General features: G+C 41.5%; 1 protein-coding gene across 1 annotated transcript in view; it reads right to left on the bottom strand.

Moving 5' to 3' along the window:
• The window catches only part of LOC134355337 (cytosolic carboxypeptidase 4), a 242630-nt gene that overhangs the window by 203537 nt on the left and 15199 nt on the right, over positions 1 to 23894 (bottom strand). Inside the window, exons 3-8 of the mRNA XM_063065098.1 lie at positions 21810 to 21956; positions 19434 to 19565; positions 14904 to 14997; positions 5987 to 6024; positions 3974 to 4182; positions 2296 to 2470 (exon numbers count right to left, since the gene is read on the bottom strand). Of these exons, the coding sequence (XP_062921168.1) occupies positions 2296 to 2470; positions 3974 to 4182; positions 5987 to 6024; positions 14904 to 14997; positions 19434 to 19565; positions 21810 to 21956 (795 nt within the window). The remainder of the gene's footprint in view (positions 1 to 2295; positions 2471 to 3973; positions 4183 to 5986; positions 6025 to 14903; positions 14998 to 19433; positions 19566 to 21809; positions 21957 to 23894) is intronic.

Genomic DNA, 23894 nt, shown 5'->3' with positions numbered 1-23894 from the left:
GCGAATCCCATCATTCCAGGTAAATCTGAGCAACCAATTCTTTGGATTTGGAAGATAAAGTGGGCCCCACACGAAAGAGCTGCACCTCCCTGACATGTGACATTATTACAGACCAGCTCATTGCTTCGTTTATAGAGTAGGGTGAAATTAATACCTTTTATCTTAAAGGCAGACCCTTGCTATTCAGAAATGCTCCATAAAATCTCCAAGCCAAGATCAGAAATTTAATCACTGACACTTCACCATTCAATCTGCAGAATCCAGATGCCAAGCACAGCTTTCTGGCAAAAGGGCGATTTACTTGCACTTTTCCTCCGTGTCTGAGTACATGGTCTCCTCAAACCCAATCCATGACAATTTTGCCGAGTACTGGTGTGCAGTTCACAAGTCTGATCCCAATAACTCAACGTGTTAATTCTTCCCATTCTCTCTGTCCGTGGCCATAATGCTTGACAGAAAGGCCATCAACGAGGCACCTCAAGTTTCCTTCCTGCCCCACAGTCTCATTTCATAATCAGTAACTCCTGAAACCTTCCATTCAGTAGATGTTGGGAATGTATCTGCTGTGTTAATTCCACTTCATCCAGATCCAGTCTTTGCTTCTTCCACTATCTCATTTAAACACCCTGTTTGCCTTGTCCCGTCACCCTTTCTTTCAGATTTTTATATAACTATTTGCACTCAGGGTGAGAACTTTACCAACAAGCTCACCACTTTTTGTCCGAACCTAATTGTCTCTTTTGTCTGCAGCTGAGAGGGTGAGTAGTTTCAAGTTCCTCGGTATACACATCACCAATGATTCCATCTGGACTGTACACATCGGCTTTGTGGCAAAAAAAAAAGCAGCACAGCGTCTCTTCCACCTCAGGCGACTGAAGAAGTTCGGCTTAGGCCCCCAAATCCTCAAGACTTTCTAGAAGGGCACCACTGACTGGCTGTATCACCACCTGGTACGGGAACTGCACCAACCTTGATCGCTGGGTACTACAGAGAGTGGTACGGACAGCCCAGCACATCTGTAGATGTGAACTTCCCTCCATTGAGGACACCTATAGCAGCAGGTGCAGAAAGGCGGCCTGGAAAATCATCAGGGACACCAGTCACCCCAACCATAAACTGTTTCAGCTGCTTCCGTCTGGCAAACGCCACCGCAGCTTTAAAGCCAGGATCAACAGGCTACGGGACAGCTTCTTTATACGAGCTATTGACTTTTAAATTCACACGTCTGTACTTTGCGATGGAGTCGTAACACAAAGATTTTTACTCACTCACCTTGTGGGATGGATGTAAGATTAAAATAAATTGTAATCTTAACAGCTGGATAGAGCATATCAGAAGACAGATAATTTTCCACAACAGGACTGTAGAGTCACATGTAAGCCAGACTAGGAACAGAGAGCAAATTTCCCGCCAGGGGATTTCTTCTGAACATCATTGGTGACACTCACTTCCAAACCCTTCCATCTCACACTTCCCAATTGTTTATATTTCAGACTTCCACTATCTGCAGTATTTTATTTCTTTGGGCATCCATTTTGAATGTAAGATCATTCTCAGTTACTCAATATACTTTCGAGATTTTGTACATAAAGTTCAGACTCTTAAGTGTCTCAACCCAAGACTGTAATATCCAAGGCCTCCTTGAAGTTTGAAGAAAGAGATCTTTGATTAGTTTAGATGAGATGATTTTAGATTGGCTTTATCGGTCATCTGTACATAGAAACATCAAAGCACACAGTGAATTGAGTCAATTGTGTCAACAACCACAGTATGATGTGCTGGGGGCAGTCCGCAAGCGTCACCATGCTTGCGACACCCACAACTTACTAACCTTTACTAACCCATGCGACTTTGGACTGTGGGAGGAAACCGGAGCACCCAAAGGAAACCCACACGGTCACGGGGAGAACGTGCGCACCTCTTACAGACAGCAGTGGGAATTGAATCCCAGTTGCTGATCGCTTACGCTATAAAGCGTGACGCTGGCCACCAGCTATCGTGTCAGTAGAGAATTAGTAAGAATGAATTTGCAGCCAGTTAAGCTGGTAGCTCAAAACCAAGCCGAGTCATAATCTTAGTTAATCTTATTACTAGCAGAGATAATTACTGTCCATCAGTCCCACACAACTATTAGTATCAGTCATGTCCAGCTACGCTAACCTAGAATACATGGGCAATGATGAAAAACTAAAGCAGTTGTGCAACATGAAAGAGCCAAACTTCTATTCACACGCCCCCCCCCCCCAACTTTCTGTTTCAAGCAGAAGAAATTCAAGTAAATCTGTGAGGTCTCACCTCTGAGAGTATCACTGGGACCCTCTGGCACCCGGGTGTGGGCTGCATTTGGTAAGGCAAATGAATAGCAGCTTCGAAGTTCGAGTAAGGGCACATGTTGTTTTGGATAGCACTTGCGCATAATTTGTGTAGCCATCTTTATGACAGGGAGTAGATCTGGGCTAGAGCCACAAGCCTGGAGAAGGAAGAGAACAGTTTAATGTCTGCAGTTGCTCCTGAGACTCTCAAGTCAATTCATTATTTTACATTGATCACTTTGCTTAGAACTTCCCTTTCATCTCTGATTGCTGGAAACAGCTTGGACATTTTCCTTCTATGTTCCGACATGTTTTCAATTTCATTCAGACCTAAACATTCACTGTCAGCAGTTTTCACATCTAGTGCACAACTTGAAAACTTGAAAAAGCTGATCAACAGGTTAAAAAGATAAAAAGCCAGCACAGGACCTCCTGGAGGATTCTGTGATAGATACAGGTCTATTGCAAAGAGGAAAGTACTGGCAAATGTGTAAGCTTTTGTCAAGGGTCCTCCCATGGAGCTTGAAGTGAACCAGCTCCATCCACCATTATTTTCCACATATTGAAACTAAAGATTGCAAAAGGGAGACCATAAAACCATAAGACATTGGAGAAGAATTAGGTCATTTAGCCTGTCATTTTCTCTGCCATTCCATCATGGCTGATTTATTATCCTTCTCGATCCTATTCTCTTGCCTTCTCCCCCATAACCACTGACACCCTTAATAATAAGAATATATCAACCTCTGTTTTAAATATACCCAATGACTTGGCCTCCCCAGTCATCTGTTCAATGAATTCCACAGATTTGCCACCGTCTAGCTAAAGAAATTTCTCCTAATCTCTGTTCTAAAGGGACAGAGGCTGTGTCCGCTGGTCCTAGAATCCTCCACCATAGGAAGCATCCTCTCCACATCCACCCTATCCAAGCCTGTCAGCATTTGATAGGTTTCATTGAGGTCCCGCTCATTCTTCTAATCTCCAGCAGGAACTCCCTGAATCCAATTCTTGATGTGTCGGCCCAAGAAGTGCTGTGCAGGAACCAAAATATGAACATTCCCCTGCAGAAACCAAACGTCCAACAGCCAATGGGTTCATCACAAATTAACCTACTGAATGGCAGAGTGTGACTACACAAGTGGAATCATTCCTCTGTTTCAAGCTGCAGCCTACCTGTGACTAAGTTTCATTTCTAATTTTTGTTAATCAATTTGGAGTTAATCATAGTGACAGGAAGCCTCTTCTGACCCCGATTCCTTCCTCCCTCCCCCCACCCCCGTCTTCAGTTCTTGCCTGTACTTCTCATCCAAGATTCCCAGTTCATGCATGTGGCTTCTTCCCCACCAGTCCCATGTGGGGAGTTTTCACTCTATCACAGACCTCTGACCCTCCCTTACCCCACATATCACTTCCTTCCAGTACACACTTTGTCATGGAAATTGTCCAGTGTTTATGATTCATTCACATCTTCGTCTAACACCTTGAATAACTCTTGCCATTCTTCCCTCTCTCACTGTTTAGCCGCCTGTCACCTGAACCACATCTTCACTGTTTTCTTTATCTCCCCCCACAATGCTGGGCAAGCAAAAAGCCTGGATTTAAACAACAGGATACCAGGCACTGTAGTCTGGTGTCATTTTCCTCGGTGTGAAGGAACTTACCCATGAGGCGTTAAGCAAGACCTTCATCCCATCAGCTTCTAGAAAAGCTTTCTTCCCCTTCTGGAGGTTGGTAATGTTTTTGATGCACTTCAGCAGGGCTGCCTGGATCGCAATGTACTTGATTTTTGTGTCTCTCTGATGCCAGTCCTCATATAGTTTCAAGAGCCTGTGGATGTACCCATTGTCCACAGCTTGTCTGCTATTCCATTCTGAAATAGACAGTTAATAAAATGCTATCAAGTCATCTGCAACTACTGGACCTGCAGAGTGAGTTATTTATCATGAACATTTCTTCTTCATCCAATTAATGGACAACAGTGTCGCCCTGTGGAATACTGGTGTAGCTACACCTCAGGCCTCTTATAACAGTTTTTACAATTTGTACTATTGTAATATGAACACCACCGTTTCTCACAGTGCAACAGTACAACAACCTTAAAACTCACGATAAAACAGCTCACATTTCTGCTCAAGTACCAACAATCTTTACATTTTCCTCAGTTGACTGAAAACTCATCATGTGACCAATCAAAAGCAACAATTTTTACTAAACTGAAGAGATTCTCCAGATGCTGGACATCCAAAACAACACACAAAAATGCTGGAGGAACTCAGCAGGTCAGGCATCATCCATGGAAATGAATAAACAGTCGACGTTTCGGACTTACGTCCTGAATAAGGGTCTCGGCCCGAAACATCGACTGGTTATTCGGTTCCTGACCTGCTGAGTTCCTCCAGCATATTGTGTACATTGCTTAACGCTTCTTTCACTGGTAGTATGCCTACAATTAGATAGAAGAGCAAAAATAACATCAGGTCTTAATTTGTATGTGTAGCTTGAGAATGAACATCTGCATAATCACAGACACAAAGAAAGAAGATTGAAAGTAGAGCTGGAATAGCAATCAGGTGCATGGTGTCAGGAAATTCAAAGCACAGATACTCGACAGTGATATTAGTAGTGCAGTCACAGAATTGGTGAGGAAGATTCAAAGCAAAAGAAAGGGGAATTAAGGGCTATGGAGAAAAGGCAGGGAGGTGGATTTGAGTCAATAACCAGGTCAGCCATGATCTTATAGAATGACAGAGCAAGCCAAAACACCATAGGATACAGGAGTAGAATTAGGCCACATTTTGGCCATCAAGTCTGCTCTGCCATTTTATCATGGATGATGAATTTTCCTTCTCAGCTCCAGTCTTCTGCCTTCTTCCCGTATCCCTTCATGCCCTGACCAATCAATAATATATCATCCTCTGCCTTAAATATATGTAAAGGCTTGGTGGCAATGAATTCTACAGATTCGCCACTCTCTGGCAAAAAAATTCCTCCTAATATCCATTCCAAAAGGACGCCCCTCTAATCTGAGGTTGTGTCCTCTGGTCCTAGTCTCTTGCACCATAGGAAACATCCTTTCCACATCTACTCTATAGAGGCCTTTTAACATTCGATAGGTTTCAATGAGGTCACTGCTGATCCTTCTGAATTCCCGTAAATACAGGACCAGAACCTTCAAACACTCTTCATATGACAAGCCTTGATAGGCCAGATGGCCAACTTTTGCTCTTATTTCTTAAGTTCTTATGTATCAAAGTGAAGAGGTCAGAAAAGAACTTTGCCAGATTTCGGCATGTCCCAAGTTAATTTCCAACTAATTGTTTATCTGTATGTTGGGTATTGATCTAACTGAATTTAAAGCAGAACAATTAAAGCACAGTTACAAAGGGAAATGTGGGATTAGAAGTGAGATTTCAGGTGCAGTAGAGCTGTAGATGGAAAGTTGTATTCAAAAGAAATGTAAAACTTAAAATAATTTTAACATAACAATAGACAGCATATTTATACCTTTATTGCTTTCATTTTAAATTAATTTGGTTTGTCCTGCATAGACTGGTAGAAGGAACACTTCAGATAAATACAGATTCACAGCATAAAACAGATGATTGCAGATTTTAATTCAATTTACTAAATGTTTTATAAAAGTATAATGAAACGTGAAATGAATAAAAACTTACTCGATTTCAGTAAGGCTGAAAGAGCTTCTGTGGCAGCTCTGAAATTAGAATTTATATTTTATTCAGCATGCAGACTCCAATATATAAATGCATTCCAAATATACACCATCTGCCTTTTTAAAAAAATCCAGTCACAATTCAGACATTTGAGTATAAGCTTTTAAACCTTGAATTAAAAGATAGAGGTATTAATCAGATCCATTAATGTGCCTAAACCCAGATTCAAAAGAGATCCCCTGATTGTGTTTATCTTATCTTTCTGTTGTACAACAAGCTCTCTCCAAATGAAACGGACAGCTTAATCCAGAACAGTTGTGACAAAATGTCACTGACCTGGAATGTTAACTCTGTTCCTGCTTCCAAGAGTGCTGTCTGATGTGCTGACTTTTTCTAGAAACACCACCTGAGACAAAACTACTTCCAGAGGCTTCTGACCACTACTTCACTACATTTTTTTAAATTTAACTGTTTTATATACTGTATATATTTACAGTAATTCCATTTTTTCTCTCTATTGTCATGTATTGCATTGTACTGCTGCTGCAATGTTAGCAAATTTCACAACATATGCCAATATTAAACCTAATTCTGATGCTAATCTCTCCTCACTGCTGACGTCAACTCTCTGATATCTCCGCACTTGGCTCATCCTTGGATCTTGTTCTTCCGTTGATGACAGCTTCCAAAATCACACATTCCAAATGTCCTTCCTAAAAATTCTCTGCCTTAAGTCTACAACCTAAGGCATTTTCCTTCCCTTTACTCCATGATTCACTGTCCTCGCCTATCAGAGTCAATCTTCTTCAGCCCTTTGTCACTTCCACCTATCACATGCCAGCTTCTTACACTATTCCCAATTTCCTCCCTCACTCACCTTCCTAACATCCCCTTATCTGGATCCACCTATTACCTGCCAGTTCTTGCTCCATCCCTTCCCTCCACCTTATTACACTGGCTATCTCCCTTCTTCCTTTCCAGTCTAGATGAAGGGTCTCAGCCTAAACCATTAACCATCCATTTCCCTCCATAGATGCTGCCTGACCCAGTGAGTTCCTCCAGCACCTTTTTGTTGAGCCTGAAACATTAACCGTTTCTCTTTCCACAGATGCTGCTGAACTCGCTAAGTATTTCCAGCAGTTTCTGGTTTTGTTTCAGATTTCCTACACCTGCAGTTTGTTTTGTTCTCATTCCTTAAGCCTTTGGTCACTCCTGCTAATATCTCCTCAGCGTGAAGTATTGTTCACTGCCCTGTTTGCTACGGCTTTGGATGATGCTAATATTTTAAAGGCACTACATCAGGGGTTCCCAATTTTCCTATGCCATGGACGCCTACCATGGACACCGGGTTGAGAACCCCTGCACTATATAAACCCAAGTTGTTCTTTTTATCTTAAACATTTACCACTTGTGAAGTCGTGCTAGACCCGCCAAGGTCCTGAAATGAAAACTTTCCAAGAGAAAAATGTTCTTGTGATTTGTGTTACTTTCCTGTGCATGGTTTATTACTAAAAGTAAGACCCAAACTCTGATGATAGGATAAACAGAGACATTTTTGTTACATTTGTTATAACCTGCAAGAAAGTGAATTTCAGGGTAGTATATGGGGATGTGTACTGTATGTACTTTGATGCTAAGTTTACTTTGAACTTTGATTTCCCTCCATGGGAATAAAAAAGAAGTGTTATCCAGGGTGCCATGGCCAAAATGCCAAAATGTATCAATGATACAGCATAAGATTATCTCTTTACTCCTGTCTGCTGAAGTATTTTGGGCATCTTTCCTGTGTTAGAACAATTACCATGCTTCAGGAACATCTCTCTAGCTGTAAGGCATTTGGATCACTAGCATTTTGCCCATGGAACTTCCAGAGATGGAAAAGTGCTAAGAGCGGGCAAGTTTCCCTTTAACTTGTCTCTATCTGCATGCCACCTTCTGACGATAACTTCTCCCAGTCCCACTCGATGTGGAGGTTTCAGAAGGACCCCCTCATGTTTCAGGCTGAGGTGAGTCAGTGGCCGAACCCTGCTCATCAAGGCCAGTCTCTGCACAGATCTCCTCACTGTTCCATGAAGGAGCTGGCCAAGTTTACAATCCTCTGCAGCTTTTTCTGATCCTGAGTATTGGCCCATCAGATTTCTGAATGGTCCATGAACCCATGAAAAATAAAGAAATAAATGAATCACAGTATATATAAATAAAAATAAAGAACATAAGAAATAGGAGCAGGAGACGGCCATCTGGCCTGTCGAGCCTGCTCCGCCATTCAATAAGATCATGGCTGATCTGCTAATGGACTCATCTCCACCTATCTGCCTTTTCTCCATAACCCTTAATTGAATAGATTAAATAGATTAAAGCAGTGCAAAAACAGAAATAATATATATTAAAAAAGTGAAATACTGTTCACGGGTTCAACGTCCATTTAGGAATCATGTGACAGAGGGGAAGAAGCTGTTCCTGAATCGTTGAGTGTGTGCCTTCAGGCTTCTGTACCTCCTTCCTGTTGGTAACAATGAGAAGAAGGTATGTCCTGGGTGATGGAGGTCCTCAATAACGGACATTGCCTTCCTGAGGCACTACTCCCTGAAGATGTCTTGGATTCTACAGCGGCTAGTACCTAAGATGGAGCTGACTACTCTTACAACTTTTTGTAGCTTCTTTCGGTCATGTGCAGTAGCCCACCTCCCCACCCCCAATACCAGACAGTGATGCAGCCTGTCATAATGTTCTCCACAGTATCTATAGAAGTTTGAGTGTTTCAGGTGACAAACCATATCTCTTCAAACTCCTAATGAAATATAGCTGCTGTCTAGCCTACTTTATAGCTGCATCAATATACCCTTAGAGATATTGATACCCAGGAACTTGAAATGCTCACCTGCTCCACTTCTGATCCCTCTAAGAGGACTAGTTCGTGTTCCCTTGTCTTACTCTTCCTGAAATCCACAATCAGCTCTTTCATCTTACTGACAGTGAGCGCCAGGCTGTTGCTGTGACACCACTCAACTATAGATGGTATTTGAGCTACACACAGCCACAGAGTCATGGGTATAGGGGGGCAGTAGAGCAGTGGGCTAAGCACACATCCCTGAAGAACGTCAGTGTTGATCATCAGTGAGGAAGGAAGAGATATTATCACCAATCCGCACAGATTCTGGTCTTCTGGTTAGGAAGTCGAGGATCCATTTGCAGAAGAAGGTACAGAGGCCCAGGTTCTGTAGCTTATCGATCAGCACTGCAGGAATGACGGTGTTAAACACTGAGCTAAAGTCAATGAACAGCATCCTGACATAAATGCTTGTATTGTCCAGGTAAGGTCTTGTGAAGAGCCATTGAGATTGCATCTGCCATAGACCCATTGTGACGACAGGCAAATTGCAATGGGTCCAGGTCCTTGCCGAGGCAAGAGTTCATTCTAGCTATGGTCAACCTCTCAAAGCATTTCATCACCATAGATGTGAGTGCTACTGGGTGATAGTCAATAATGAAGCTCACATTACCCTTCTTAGGCACTGGTATAATTGTTGCCTTTTTGAAGCAGGTGGGAACTCCTGACCATAGCAGTGAGAGGTTGAAAATGTTCTTGAATACTCCCGTCGGTTGGTTGGCACAAGTTTTCAGAGCCTTACCAGGTACTCCATTGGGGACTGCTGCCTTGCAAGTGTTCACCCTCCTTAAAGACAGCCTACATCGGCCTCCAAGACAGAGATCACAGGGTCACCGAGTGCAGCAGGGATCTTCACTGCTGTGGTTATATTCTCCCTTCCGAAGAAGGTGCTGAGTTCATCTGCCATAAATGCGACTCGGTTTCACTTTGTAGGAAGTAATGTCCTGCAAACCCTGCCAGAGTTGACATGCATCCAATGTCGCCTCCAACCTCATTGTTGAAACCGAATGGTTTCTTCACTCGTGAAGTAGCCCTCTGCAAGTCACACCTGGTTTTCTTGTACAGACCTGTGTCACCAGACTTAGATGCCACAGATCTGGCCCTCAGCAGAAGGCAAACCTCTTGGTTCACCCATGGCTTTTGGTTTTGAATGTACAGGAAGTTTTCGTAGGCACACACTCGTCCACACAGGTTTTAATGAAATCGTTAACAAATGCAGCATTTTCATCCAGATTCAAAGATGAATCCCTGGATACAGTCTAGTCCACCAATTCAAAGCAGTCCTGTTAAGCACTCCTGTGCTTCCCTTGTCCATACCTTCTTGGTCCTCACTACTGGCGCTGTAGTCCTCAGCCTCTGCCTGTACTCAGGGAGTAGAAGTACAGCCAGGTGATCAGACTTTCTGAAGTGAGGGTGTGGAATAGCACAGTAGGCATTCTTGATGGTGGTGTAACAGTGGTCCAGTGTGTTGTTTCCTCTGATACTACAAGTGATTAGTTGATGATAATTATTTAGTGACATTTGCAAGCTGGTCTGGTTAAAAACCCCCAAAATGATGGTGAAGGCAGCAGGGTGTGCTCTTTCGTGCATGTTGATCGCATCGCTCAGATCATCTAGAGCCTGTATGACGTTGGCCTGAGGTGGAATGTACACTGTTACCAAAATGATCTTCGAAATCTCCCGCAGCAGGTAAATCGGACAATGCTTCATTGTGAGATATTCCTTCCAGGCCTGGTGAGTGGAATTGGGACATCACTGATACATACATCTGTGCACCAAGAGGAGTTGATCGTGAGGCATGCACCTCCAGCTCTGCTTTTGAGAGACTTGACAGTCCTGCCCTGATGTTGTATAGTGAATCCCTCAATCTAAATCGCTGTGCCCGCTACAAAAGGGGTTAACCAGGATTCTGTGAAACAAAGGACACAAGCGGTCCTAATGTCCCTTTGATACAACACCCTAGCTCTGAGATCATCAATCTTATTGATGAGAGACGGTACGTTTTCTGGTTGGTATTGGGAGTCGAAAACCCTGTTTTCTTTAACACACTTGTATCCCTGACCAGCAGCCATGTTTCCTACGAGGAATCCGGCAAGAAGTATGGCCACGATCCGCATTGTTTCCCTCAGTTTTAAGCAGCAATCGTTTGTTCAATCACATTGAGACGCTTTTATTAACTACATAGATCTTGGAAGCAGTTGTGATTCTCAGCTGTATCAGGCTGAAACGGGAATATTTAATCATATCCATTTAGCTGTGCTGCACGAGAGCACCATCTTCAAGGTGCACTGGAAATACTGTAAGTATAATGTACATTATCATATATATATTTTCTTGTTGGAATTTATGTTATATTTTATGTATTGCACGCTACTGCTGCAAAAAAGCAACAAATTTGACATCATGGATCCATAAGACCATAAGACCATAAGACAAAGGAGCAGAAGTCGGCCATTCAGCCCATCGAGTCTGCTCCGCCATTTTATCATGAGTTGATCCATTCTCCCATTTAGTCCCACTCCCCCGCCTTCTCACCATAACCTTTGATGCACTGGCTACTCAGATACCTATCAATCTCTGCCTTAAGTACACCCAATGACTTGGCCTCCACTGCCGCCCGTGGCAACAAATTCCATAGATTCACCACCCTCTGGCTAAAAAAATTTCTTCGCATTTCTGTTCTGAATGGGCGCCCTTCAATCCTTAAGTCATGCCCTCTCGTACTAGACTCCCCCATCATGGGAAACAACTTTGCCACATCCACTCTGTCCATGCCTTTCAACATTAGTGATAGAATCAGTGATAGAAAACCTGATTCCTATTCCCTCTTAGCTTACAACTAGGTGTGCAGCTGAAGGCGGACAATGGGACCAAGATGGGAAGAATTGCATTGCCGCCCGCTGCAGATTCTGGCCTCTGGACGCAGCTCAGCAGCCGTGGCTAAAACATCACAGGCAGACAGCAGGAAGCACCTCCAATGCAAGAATTTGGGTTTCAGACATATCAGACACCAACATCAGCTTCCAGGATCAAATTCCCTGGCATCCGAGATCAGCAGCAACCACCTCACGAAAGAGCCTGGGGCCCAAAGTGACCAATACCTATTTATTATAGGTCAGTCGCAGCACTGTATTTATAGGACAGAGGCAGTCTGTTCACAAGCACCTCCTTGCCGAAATGAGTCTATATTTGCACTACTAATCTTGTAGCATACCAAAGCAGGAGATAAGGAGACACTTAGCGGTGACTGGTTTTGCCTTGTAGAGTCCTATATCTTTCACCTAATTATTTATTTCCTTGTCTTTGGTGTTACTATTCCTCTCAGCAAAGCACAAGGCCAGCAGAACCGCGCATCGGTATGTGATCAGAGGGATCTGGTTACAGCCTCTGGGTCAAATACCAATCATCAATGCTGTTATAAAAGCAAGTCAAACTGCTGCCATTTGAATGCCAAATATTCTGGCTGAAGAACAAAAATATCTCGTTGAGCAAAGCCAAAGGAAGGAGAGTTCACTAACCAAATACCTTAATACTTTTACTTCATTTTTAATTAAATTAAGCCGCTTCATTTTTGAACTCTTTAATACAGCACTGGTGTAACATTCATCCAGCAAAAGCCTAGCAGGAGTTACTGACCAAGTATCGACTTGTTTATATTTATCAGTGTCCCCTACGTAGGTGAGAACGGAACAGACAGATAGTAACAGGTGACCAGGAGTGGGTGTGCGTCTGCATGCTCTCCCCGAACTCAAAATGGCAGATCTGGCACGAAAATTTATGTATGGAGAATGTACTTCATCTTCAAACTTTGTTCTCTGTGCAATGATTCTCATTCTATGATCATAGAGACTGCCTGCATAAATACTTACACAGATAACCTCCACAAGATCTCATCATTGATTACAGTATAATAATTCATATTAACCAAAACTTAACGAGTTAGAAAATGTTCTTTGTAAAGTCTTCCATCTGCAACATTTTCTTTGATTCAGAAATTTCAAATGCCCAGCATAAGACTATGAATAAACTAAACTAAAAAAGATGTCAGAATAACATATTAAAAAATATACAGCTTCTATGACTTAATTGTGCACTGTATTAAACTTTGAGAAATCAGTCTTTCTCATACAGAATTTGTTATAGATTTTACCTTAATGATAAGAGAAAGCTTTTTTTAAAAAAAAGAGGATACATTACAGAATTAATAGCTCCTCACAAATGTATCAGCAGAACAGCATCCAGCTGCTTCAATTCATCCAAGTATTATGAAGTTGGCAGGAAATTAGAAATTAAATTCTTGTTTAGAATGCCATTCTCAGACAGCGGCTCTACAAGTGTTATACAGCAGTATCAGCTCGTTGAAGCCAGTGGAATGTATTTGAGAAGCAGACAGCAACTCACTGACACTGTGGCATAGTTTGTTTAGTGCTATTTCTCAGAATGAATTTCTGGATGGTGTGTAAAATCAAGTACTACCTCAGGCAAAAACTGCCATTGTCAAAAATTAGGATTGTTTGTTATTACATGATATTTAAAGAAAATTAACTGATTTTAAAAAGAAAATTAATTTACAATTACTTTTCTTTTATAAAGCCATGTAATAAACATCTATTCTATTAAAATAAGATAGATTCAGTCACTCATACTACTTCAACTTTTGATCTTTAAGGACTTTTTTATAATAGAAATTGAACATGTGAATAAAATTTTCACATGTTAAGTAGTGACTCCTTTTTTCTGAGAATTTCTTTTTATTAAACAGTGCTTTCTTTTAGAAAATCACCAATGTAGCATTCAAAGATCTACTTTCTATCTCATATTTGGAACATGCATTTAATTTCAAAGTGGTGGATGCAGGCTTGATTGCAACGTTTAAGAGAAATTTGGTAGGGTGCATAGATGGGAGAGTTATGCAGGGCTATGGTCCAGGTGTGGGTCAATGGGACTAGGTAGAATAACAGTTCGGTAGAAACTAGATGGGCTGAAGGGCGTGTTTCTGTGCTGTAGTGCTTATTGACTCTAATTCACTAATTTTTACCGTAGCATAAAGAAAATGGAGCACATACTGAGAGATACCAAACACAAAATAGATTTACAAATTCGGGCAACTATTTAGTATTTCATTCAGCAATTGTTTATGTTCTGCAATTTCACCTCACATAACTAAAGATGTAGGTGTCAGGTTAGAGAAAAAAGCCAGATCCTCCAAGAATGACTGTTATAAACTAATTAGTAACCTGTCAATTATATGTGATTAAGTATTAACTTGCTAAGAATTAACTTGCTTATTATAACAAGGGAGATTATTCAGCCCTTAAGGCACATTCTAGTTCCCGGTGCAGTATTGCTGTCAGTTCCATTCCCGCTCTTATTTCTATCTAAGCCTGTAATTTAATCTGTGTCAGGTGCCCATCAATTCCCCACTTAATTTACATTAGTCAATTAACCTTCTGACATGTTTTTGGAATGTGAGCGGAATCTGAAGCATTCGGAGGACACCCACACAGTCACAAGTAGAGTATTGGAAACTCTACGTAGTAAACACCAGAAGTCAAGATTGAACTGGGGTCTCTAACGGCTGTGAGACAGCAACAATAAATGTTGCACCACCTGTGTGGCATATAAACTAGTAAGTAATAGAAACTAATAAATGTCAATTAACATCCAGGTTAACTGGTGGATTTGAAAGAGAGTCACTTGCTTTGTGGACGTCTGTGAAGAGTACGAATTTCGGGTTGTATACTGTATACTTTCTCTGATATTAATCGAACCTTTGAGATAAAAAAGTTAAAAAAAAACCAAGATGTTCAAACATAAAGCACCTCAGCTAGCTTCCGTAAAAACTAATGTTACGTCTGTTTCTAGAGTCAGAGTTTGCCTTGAGCATAACAAAAAGACATTGATGCAAAGGAATATTTTGATTAACACAGTGCATTAACTGAAAAGAAAACCATTCATCCAAGTGGCGAGATTGCCTAAAGGCTGATTGATCTCCAAAGAGCAGCATAAATGACAGGTCTCATTCCTTACCTTATAGCCTTTGTTTTCCGAGTCGTGTACGGGGAAAGCAGGTTAAGCATGAATCTTATGATTCCACTCTTACCCATTGCAGCACCAACTGTAGCTGCAAAGACAAGAATTATATCAGTCGTACAAACAAAAATCTGACAAGCTGCAGTGATAATGCCAGAAATCCCTGGAAATACACAATGGGTCAGGCAGCATATGTGGAGTGAGAAACAGAGCTAATGTTTCAAATCAAAAACACTTTGACTGAACTAGGAAACAGAGAAAGCAAGTTTGTTCTAAATTCCATAGAGTTTGGGAAGGAATCGATAGATCAGGGAATAGTTCCTTTGTTGTACCAATCTCTAACCTCCCTCAATAACCTATCAACCAAAATACTTCATCAGCAACTATATTGCCTGCCCTATCACAAACATGACAAATTCTGCAGATGCTAGAAATCCAGAGCAACGTACACAAAATGCTGGAGCAACTCAGCAAGTCAGGCAGCATCTATGGACATGAATAAACAGTCGACGTTTCAGGCCTACACCCTTCTTCGGGACTTCAGGACCCTATCGTAGATATTCCTTTTGTCCTATCCTCCTATCCCCCATCCCCTCAACTTAAAACTAGTTTGGTTCCTTCCAGTTCTAATGAAGAGTCTTCAATCTGAATAGGCGATGCTACACATCTTTGTAACAAATACTGTATAAACTAAAAACTAAATTGTCAAGTATACTGTGTGTGAGTAAATATTAATGGTCTATTAACATAAGAACTAATTTACTTCAGCAAGGGAGATTATTTGGCCCTTAGGGCCCACTTAGTTCCCAGGGATCATTGCCATTAGTTTTATTAGGGATGCATTCTGGGACTTGTGCTCTTTGTGATTTTTAAAAAAGACTTTGACAAGGAAACAGAAGGCTGGGTTAGTAAGTTTGCAAGTGAGACAAAGGTGGTGTTGTGGATAGTGAAGAATGTTGTCGTAGGTTACAATAGGTTATAGGCAGGAAAAGATCTGGGAGGAGAAATGGCAGATGGAGTTTAACGTTGACGATACACTTAGGATAATCAAATTTGAATGCAGACTACGAGAACAATGGCAGGATTTATCAGTGTGGAGGAACTGAGGAATCTTGGGGTCCAAGTCCATGATCCTTCAAAGTTACCACACAAGTGGTTAAGAAGGCATATGGAGTGGTGACCTTCATTAGTCAGGGAAGAGTTCAAAAGCTGCAAGTTTATTTTGCAGCTTTAAAAAGTTCAGCTAGACTACATCCAGAGTATTGTGTTCATCTTAAGAAGTATGTGGAAGCTTTAGAGAGGATGCAGAGGAGATTCACCAGGATGCTGCCTGGATTAGAGGGAATATCTTATGAGGAAAGATTGAGTGAGCTCGAGACTTCTTTTAGGAGTGAAGGAGGATGAAAGGCTCATTGATTGAGATGTATTAGATTATGTGAGGAATAGGTAGAGTGGACAGCCAGTGCCTTTTGTGAAGGGCAGCAACAGTCAATATCAGAGGACGTCAGTTTAACGTGAGTGGTGGCACTTATCATTCACTGAGTTAAAAAAAAACATGATAGGGACATTTCTTAGATAGATACATGGGTGTAGGGAAAATGGAGGGTTAGGAGCTGCATAAGACAGATGGTTAGATAGATTGTGGGATAGTTTTATATCACATCATAGACCAAAGTGCCTGTACTGTGCTATGAAGCTCTATGTTCCTTCTACAGATGCTTCCTGTTCACCCAAATGTTTCCAGAATTTTCTGTTTTCAAGTCATTTTTTCCAAGGATTTGCAGTTCTTCTTTAGATTTTCATTTCAAATTGCAACGATGCCATATACTGTATATCAATTTGCCAGTGCCCTAGACAGGCGAGCAAGGCAGTTTAGTATCGGAATACCTGAAATTTCTACTCGCAGGCAGAAACAAACACAGGTAAAGTCATTTGAAAGAGGAATTTGACATTCAGTCCATTAGGTCCGCACTAGGTAGTTCAAAAACTGAGCTCCACAGTGTAATTTCTTTTTACTAGTGATTTGGGTTATTACTACTTGGTTAAAATATTGTGGCAGTTAAAAGTTAAAGCAGGTGAGGTCACAGAAGAATGAAGAATAATTAATCTTGCTCCTTTGTTAAGGAAGGCAATACGGATAATCAGGAGAATTATAGACCAGAGAGCCTCATATCTGTGGCAAGGAAATAATTGAAGAAGATTCTCACAGACAGGACTTAATCAGGTTTGGAAAGCCTGAATCTATTAGGGTAGGGATCATGGCTTTGTATGGGAGAGCACTTTGTCTCACAAATTTGACCTTTGGAGAGGGTGCAGAAGAGGCTCACCAGGATGTGATCTAGATTGGAGAGAATTGAGCTATAAGAAGACAAATTGTTTTCTCTATAGTGTCGGAGGCTGATAGAAGGTTATAAAATTAGGAAATTCATGACAGGGGCAGATAATCAAAGATATTTTTCTCCAAAGGTGGAAATGTCAAATAATAGAAAACGTGGGTTTCAGATGAGAAGGGTCAAGTTTAAAGGGGATTTGTGAAGTATAAACGCAAGAGATTCTGCAGATGCTGGAAATCCAAAGCAACGCATACAAAATGCTGGAGGAACTCAGCAGGTCTGGCAGAATCTATGCAAATGAATAAACTGTCGCCGTTTCAGACTGAGATCTTTCTTCTGGACTGAGAAGGAAGGGGGAAGACACCAGAATAAAAAGGTGGGAGGCAGGGAAGGAGGATAGCTGGAAGATGATAGGTGAAACTAGGTGGGTGGGTAAGGTCAAGGGCTGGAGAAGAAAATCTGATAGGAGAGGAGTGCAGATTATAGGAGAAAGGGAAGGTGGAGGGGACCCGGGGAAAATGATAGGTAGGTGAGAAGAGGTAAAAGGTCAGAATGGGGAATAGTCTTTGCTAAGCGTTTCCTGGAGTGTTACAATTTAGGGTTCAGTCATTTCCCTTGCAACTTCTTTAGATCAGACAGGTAATGCAGATCAAAACATGCACCTCCAATGTGTATGTCAAAATGCTTTCTAAACATTGTTGTTTCTACCACCTCTCCTGCAGAGCATTTCTGTCATCTGCCACTCTCTGTGTCAACACAAAACAACAAGGGTTTCAATGCATTGACTGTTGCAACTGAAAGGGGAAGCAGTTAGGTTCTACGTAAACAAGGTTACTCTGTGCTGAGATAAGGACTTCAAAAGAAATTGGAGGAAGCTTCAGGTGAGGAGTTGTTTGTCGGCAGAGCAGTGATGTACTTTAGATGACAAAGAAAAGCAGAATTGCACAGAAAAGAACACAGAGTTAAATGGTGATTATTTATCAGTGAATTGAGGGACATGGAAAAATGAGAAAATGTAAGACCATAGGATATAGAAGCCATTTGACCCACTGAGTCCACTCCACCATTCAATTATGGCTGATTTATGATCCCTCTCAACCCCATCCTCCCTGTAACATTTGATGTCCTGACTAATCAAGAACCTAATCAACCTTTGCTTTAAATATACCCAATGTTCAAAGTTCAAAGTAAAATTTATAATTAAAATTATTTATTAATTTATTACATGTCACCACATACAACCCTGAGATTTTTTTTTCCTCTGTCGGCATACTCAGCAAATCTATAGAATAGTAAAAGGTAAGGTCAACCAGAAGACAACAAACTGTGTGAATGCAAATATAAATAAATAGCAATAAATAACAAGAACCTGAAATAACAAGACAAAATGTCCTTAAATTGAGATCATTGCTTGTGGGAACATCTCAATGAGTGTAATTGTCCTCTTTTGTTCAAGATCCTGATAGTTGAGGGGTAGTAACTGTTCTTGAACCTGGTGATGTGAGTCCTGAGGCTCCTGTACCTTCTACCTCATGGCTGCAGCAAGAAGAGAGCATGGCCTGGGTAGTGAGGATCCTTGATGATGGATGCTGCTTTCCTGCGACGGCATTTCATGTCGATGTGCTCAGTGGTTGGGAGGGCTTTACCCACGATGTACTGGGTTGAATCCACTACCTTTTGTAAGATTTTCTGTTCAAAAGGCTTTGATGTTCCCATACCAGCCCATGATGCAGACAAGCAATACACCTATGTTCTCAGTAAAGGAGCTTTATCTAAATATACAGAGCACTCGCAACATGATAAATGAATTAATGATAAAAATCTAGATAAATTGATTTGATTCCATAGACATTATGAAAGCATCAACGGGCAAGACCAAAATTTATTAGCAGCTGTTGCAATGCCAGACACTTATAAGCCTGGAGTCACATACAGATCAGAGTGGAAAATTTCCCTCTCAGGTGAACTATCAATAATTTGGGTGGGTCGTTTTTTTGTTTCTTTTGCTTCTAACTACCAAAAAAAGATCCCAGACACTTAATTCAGTCCCCAGTTGAATTTGAAAGAGTAGACCAGACCCCAGAAAGTTAGCCCACTAACCTAATCATTAAATCATCATAGCCCTAAATGCTGTAAGCGACATCAATAAAATCCCACAAAATCATGTGAAGATTTCATTGTCAGTGCCACTTACCACTGGAAGCACAGATCTTGATAGTCCACAAACAGGGAGTGACATACTTGGCTCGGGGTAGGCCGCACTTCAACAAGTTCAAGATTTCATTTAAGGCTCCAATTTCTTGAGCTTTGTGTCCAAACCTCTGATCTGCAACAACATGACAGTTTTGCTTTTAAAAAAAGCTCAAATTCCAGTGAAAACAAGTTGTGTTTGCACCTAATGTCGGAAATGAATCTGGGACACACTTTCAGTGTGTCGATAGAATTGGTCCCTGCCTCTCTTGCACCATCAATTGATTGCAGCCTATTGGGCTTGCGATGTTTTTCTCCACATTCCTATGCACTCCCCAGAGCTCTTTTTTTTTGTTACATACTAACTTATTTTCAAAGAGAGGCAGAAGTGGGAAAAGGCTATTGTATGGTGCTTGGCCATTCAATATCTACATCTGCACTATTTTCCTCCGCTGAACCCATGCACCTTCATTCCCCTGTACACCTTTTTTATAAGCGCATACCTAGAAATGTAGCTGGTGGGTCTCACACCCTGCTGTGGTATGAACCTGCCCGACACAACATGCAAAATCAGCTCCGACAGCCTGACCAATGACATCGAGATTCAATGGCCAGGAAGGTGGTTCTGAAGTGCTTTGTGGAGAGTGGGAGACGGGACAAGGCACAGAAGAAGTCATAGTCATCCACTCAAGGAAGACTCCATTTGCGATGACTACTCATACCACTGGACCCAGACTTCCAAGATCGAGAGAGTGGAACAGCCCCAGTACAATGGCTTGTCTATTTTAAAAACTCTTCCACATAGGTTTTTCTTCATGTAGTTCACATTATTTAAAAGAAGAACTGTACAAATCTGACATCGACGGACATCCAATCATCTAAAAATGTGCACATACATTTTCTGAGTTTCCATAAGACGTAAAAGTAAAGGCATCCGTTAGTCTTGCGAGACCATGGAACTGCGCCTGGAAAGTCTTCACTCTCCAGGGCGCAGGCCTGGGCAAGGTTGTGTGGAAGACCAGCAGTTGCCCATGCTGCAAGTCTCCCCTCTCCACGACACCAATGTTGTCCAAGGGAAGGGCATTAGGACCCATACAGCTTGGCACCAGTGTCGTCACAGAGCAATGTGTGATTAAGTGCCTTGCTCAAGGACACAACACGTTCCCTCAGCTGGGGCTCGAACTCACGACCTTCAGGTTGCTAGTTCAATGCCTTAACCACCTGGCCACGTGCCCACGTTCCATAAGACATATCGGTGGCTTAATTAGCATCATATTTGATCAGTGTCACTTTCACTGCTCTTCCATTATTCTACTAGAATACAAAATTGAAGATATTGTTTTCCTCTTTAATGACACCCCCCACACCCGCCTCCCTCCACATCACACTTCTCCCCATTTACAATGGCCCCAGTTGAAAAACTTCAGTTTTGCTCCTCTATATAAAATCAAAACAATTTCAATTATAGTGTCATTACAGCACAGCAGGAGTGAGTCTGTGCTCTCTTCATACAGAGCAATCTACTTAGTCCCATTGCCCCCCCCCTTCTACCAAGGCCTGTCAATTGCTTTCCCTCAAGCATCCCTCTGGGTCCTTTTGGAAAACACCAGTTGTGTGAAGAGCAATGAAATGGCCTTTTTCCCTGTTAACTCACTAAGTAAATTGTATAACGACTAGGAGGAACTTATTTAGCCAAAGCATGGCGAATTGGTGGAATTCATTGCCTCAAACAGCTGTGGAGGCCAGGTCATTGGGTATGTTTAAAGTGAAAGTTGATCGGTTCTCAATTAGTGGGAGCATCAACGGGCAGGAAAAAGGGGTTGATAAATCAGCCATGATGGAATGGCAGAGCAGACTCCATGGGCCAAGTGGCCTAATTCTGCAACCATGCCTATGTTTTTATGGTCTTCAGGTCTTGTATAAGATTATTGCTGTCAAGGATAAGCATAGCTGTGGGGTATATCAGATTGCAAATACACCAACAGATTCAGTGCTTTACGCTATTACGGCTTGTGGCATTGGTATTCAGAGTTCAATTCCAGTGTAAGGAGTTTGTGCATTCTCCCCTTGACCACGAGGGTTTCCTCCGGGTGCTGTGGTTTCCTCCCACTGTCCAAAGATATACTGATTAGTCAGGTAATTGGTCATTGTAAATTGTCCTGTGATTAGGCTTAGGTTAAATAGGTGGGTTATGGGCCATACGGCTTGTGGGGCCAGAAATGCCAGTTCCTCGCTCTATCTCTAAATAAAATTAAAAATAAATATAATTTGTTCTTGAAAATTCACATAGCAATTTCCCTTGCTATTCCCCTTATCCTATTATTCCTTCATAGCTAAGGATGCCAAAGCTTCAGGTACAATGATAAACGTTGTTCCTTACCTCTTTGTCCAACTTTGACAATTAACTGCATTAAAGGAAAGATGACCTTATAATCCAGAGGAAGTACTTTAGTTACATTCACCAGTGTGTGTAGTAATGCCTCACTCCCTCCTTTAGTAATCAGGTAACTGATCCGTTTGACTGTACCTGAAATGAGCAAGTTAAAGAGACAAAGTAAAAGTTGACATCCGTGTAATGCAGGAAATGAATTAAATGAATAGATGCTTGCTCAAATAAGTAAAGCATTAAAGAGGGTTTTAAAGAAGGGCTACAGCAAACTAGGGGTTAAATCACAGAGCTATGGAATGAGATATGGCGTAACGATACAAACTGTGGGGTGAAGTGGGTGCAGCAAGCGCAGGAGGCCATATTCAGAGGAATGACGAGTTCTTGGCTCCTAGACCAACACACACAAAATGCTGGAGGAATTCACATGACTTTTCAATGACACGACCCAAACATTTTATCAGGAACATTTTTGAACCTTTGTCATTTGGTCCACAAGTTTTTAGGTCAATTTGCTTATCTGTATTTCTAAAACCAAGTAGGTGCCAAGAGCACAATATCAATGCAAGAGATTCCGCAGATGCTGGAAATCCAAAGCAACACACTCAAAATGTCCAAGGAACTCCACTGGTTAGGGAGCATCTCCAGAGAGGAATAAACAATGGATGTTTTGGGCCAAAACCCTTGTATTGATGAAGGGTCTCAGTCTGAAACATCAACTGTTTATTCCTCTCTATAGATGCTGCCTGACCTGCTAAGTTCCTCTAGCATTTTGTGTGTGTTGCTTCTGATTTCCTGCACCTGCAGACGTTCTCCCTGGCATACACCAACAGGATATCTTACCAGAGATAAGATGTACCCAGTCATTCCCCAATTGAATAAGAAAATGTTGAATTTGTTTTACAATTTATAACTGAGGGCAAAACTATTTTTGAGGGCAAAGAGTGGGTAGTGTTTGTGTGTTCAGTCTCTAGATAGCTTATTTTGAATAATAAGATGCAAATTTGGGACGCCAGATCAATAACATAGACCATGTTAAATAAGTGAAAGATATTTATCAATTATGGACCAACATTTTTAAACCAATATGGTGACCAATGGCAATGTTTTTATATTTTGCTTTGTTATGTACCCATTCCAGGACAACACGTGGTTTTGTTTGTGTGGTGTCGCATACAAGGACTTTCTTTTCTGCCACTGCGAAGTTAGGAACCATAGCCCTGGACAGGCATTAATGGAACCTATCCACACCCAGACTCCTGAGCAAGAGCTACCCACTGCCACTCCAGGCAAAATACCAGGTTCATCGCTTTAATCAGAGGCGCTGATCTTTGGGCACAACTTGTTTATAAAACCATGAGGGGCATAGAAGGGTGAACAGAGATAATCTGTTTTTTTTTCCAGAAAAGGGGACCAAATCCAGAGAGCATCGGTTTAAGGTGAGATATTTAAAAGGGATCTGAGAGGCAACTTGTTCAAACAGTGGGTGGTGCATATATACAACAAGTTGTCAGAGAAGACGGCAGGTACAATAACACTTCAGGTACACTTGGTCAGGTACATTAATAGGAGAGGTTTAGAGCTGGAATTCCCAACCCATTTTTATGCCATAGATTCCTACGATTAATGAGGTGTCCCTGGTCTCCAGGTTGGGAACCCCTGGTTTAGAGGGATATGAAACAATGGGACTACACTTAGTTGGGCATCTTGGTTGTCATGGGCGGATAGGACTGAAGTTCAAGGTTCAAAGTACATTTTTCATCAAAGTGGCCCTTTCCAAGTTGAATGATTCTATGAGCCTAACCTGCCATGCCCTTCATGGGACTTTGAGTCAAATGTTGTCCAAACATCAATCACTCCAACACTGGGAGATGAACCTTTGTATGTCCAGAAGGAAAGAAACAGGTAATCACCCCAGTAAATAAGCAAAACTATACAACTAATGGACTGTATTATCAAAGGTACGATTTGCCTCTGAACTGGAAAAAGAAATGAGGATGAAATCCTAAATTAAGAATACTTTTGCTACCCCACAGTAAGCATGATTCACCCAGCTATGATTCCTAGATGAATGAGAAT

The sequence above is a fragment of the Mobula hypostoma genome, chromosome 13 (assembly GCF_963921235.1).
Source record: "Mobula hypostoma chromosome 13, sMobHyp1.1, whole genome shotgun sequence".
NCBI classification, from domain to species: domain Eukaryota; kingdom Metazoa; phylum Chordata; class Chondrichthyes; order Myliobatiformes; family Myliobatidae; genus Mobula; species Mobula hypostoma.
The sequence above is the reverse complement of the archived record's forward strand: the minus strand, read 5'-3'. Positions and strand labels throughout refer to the sequence as shown.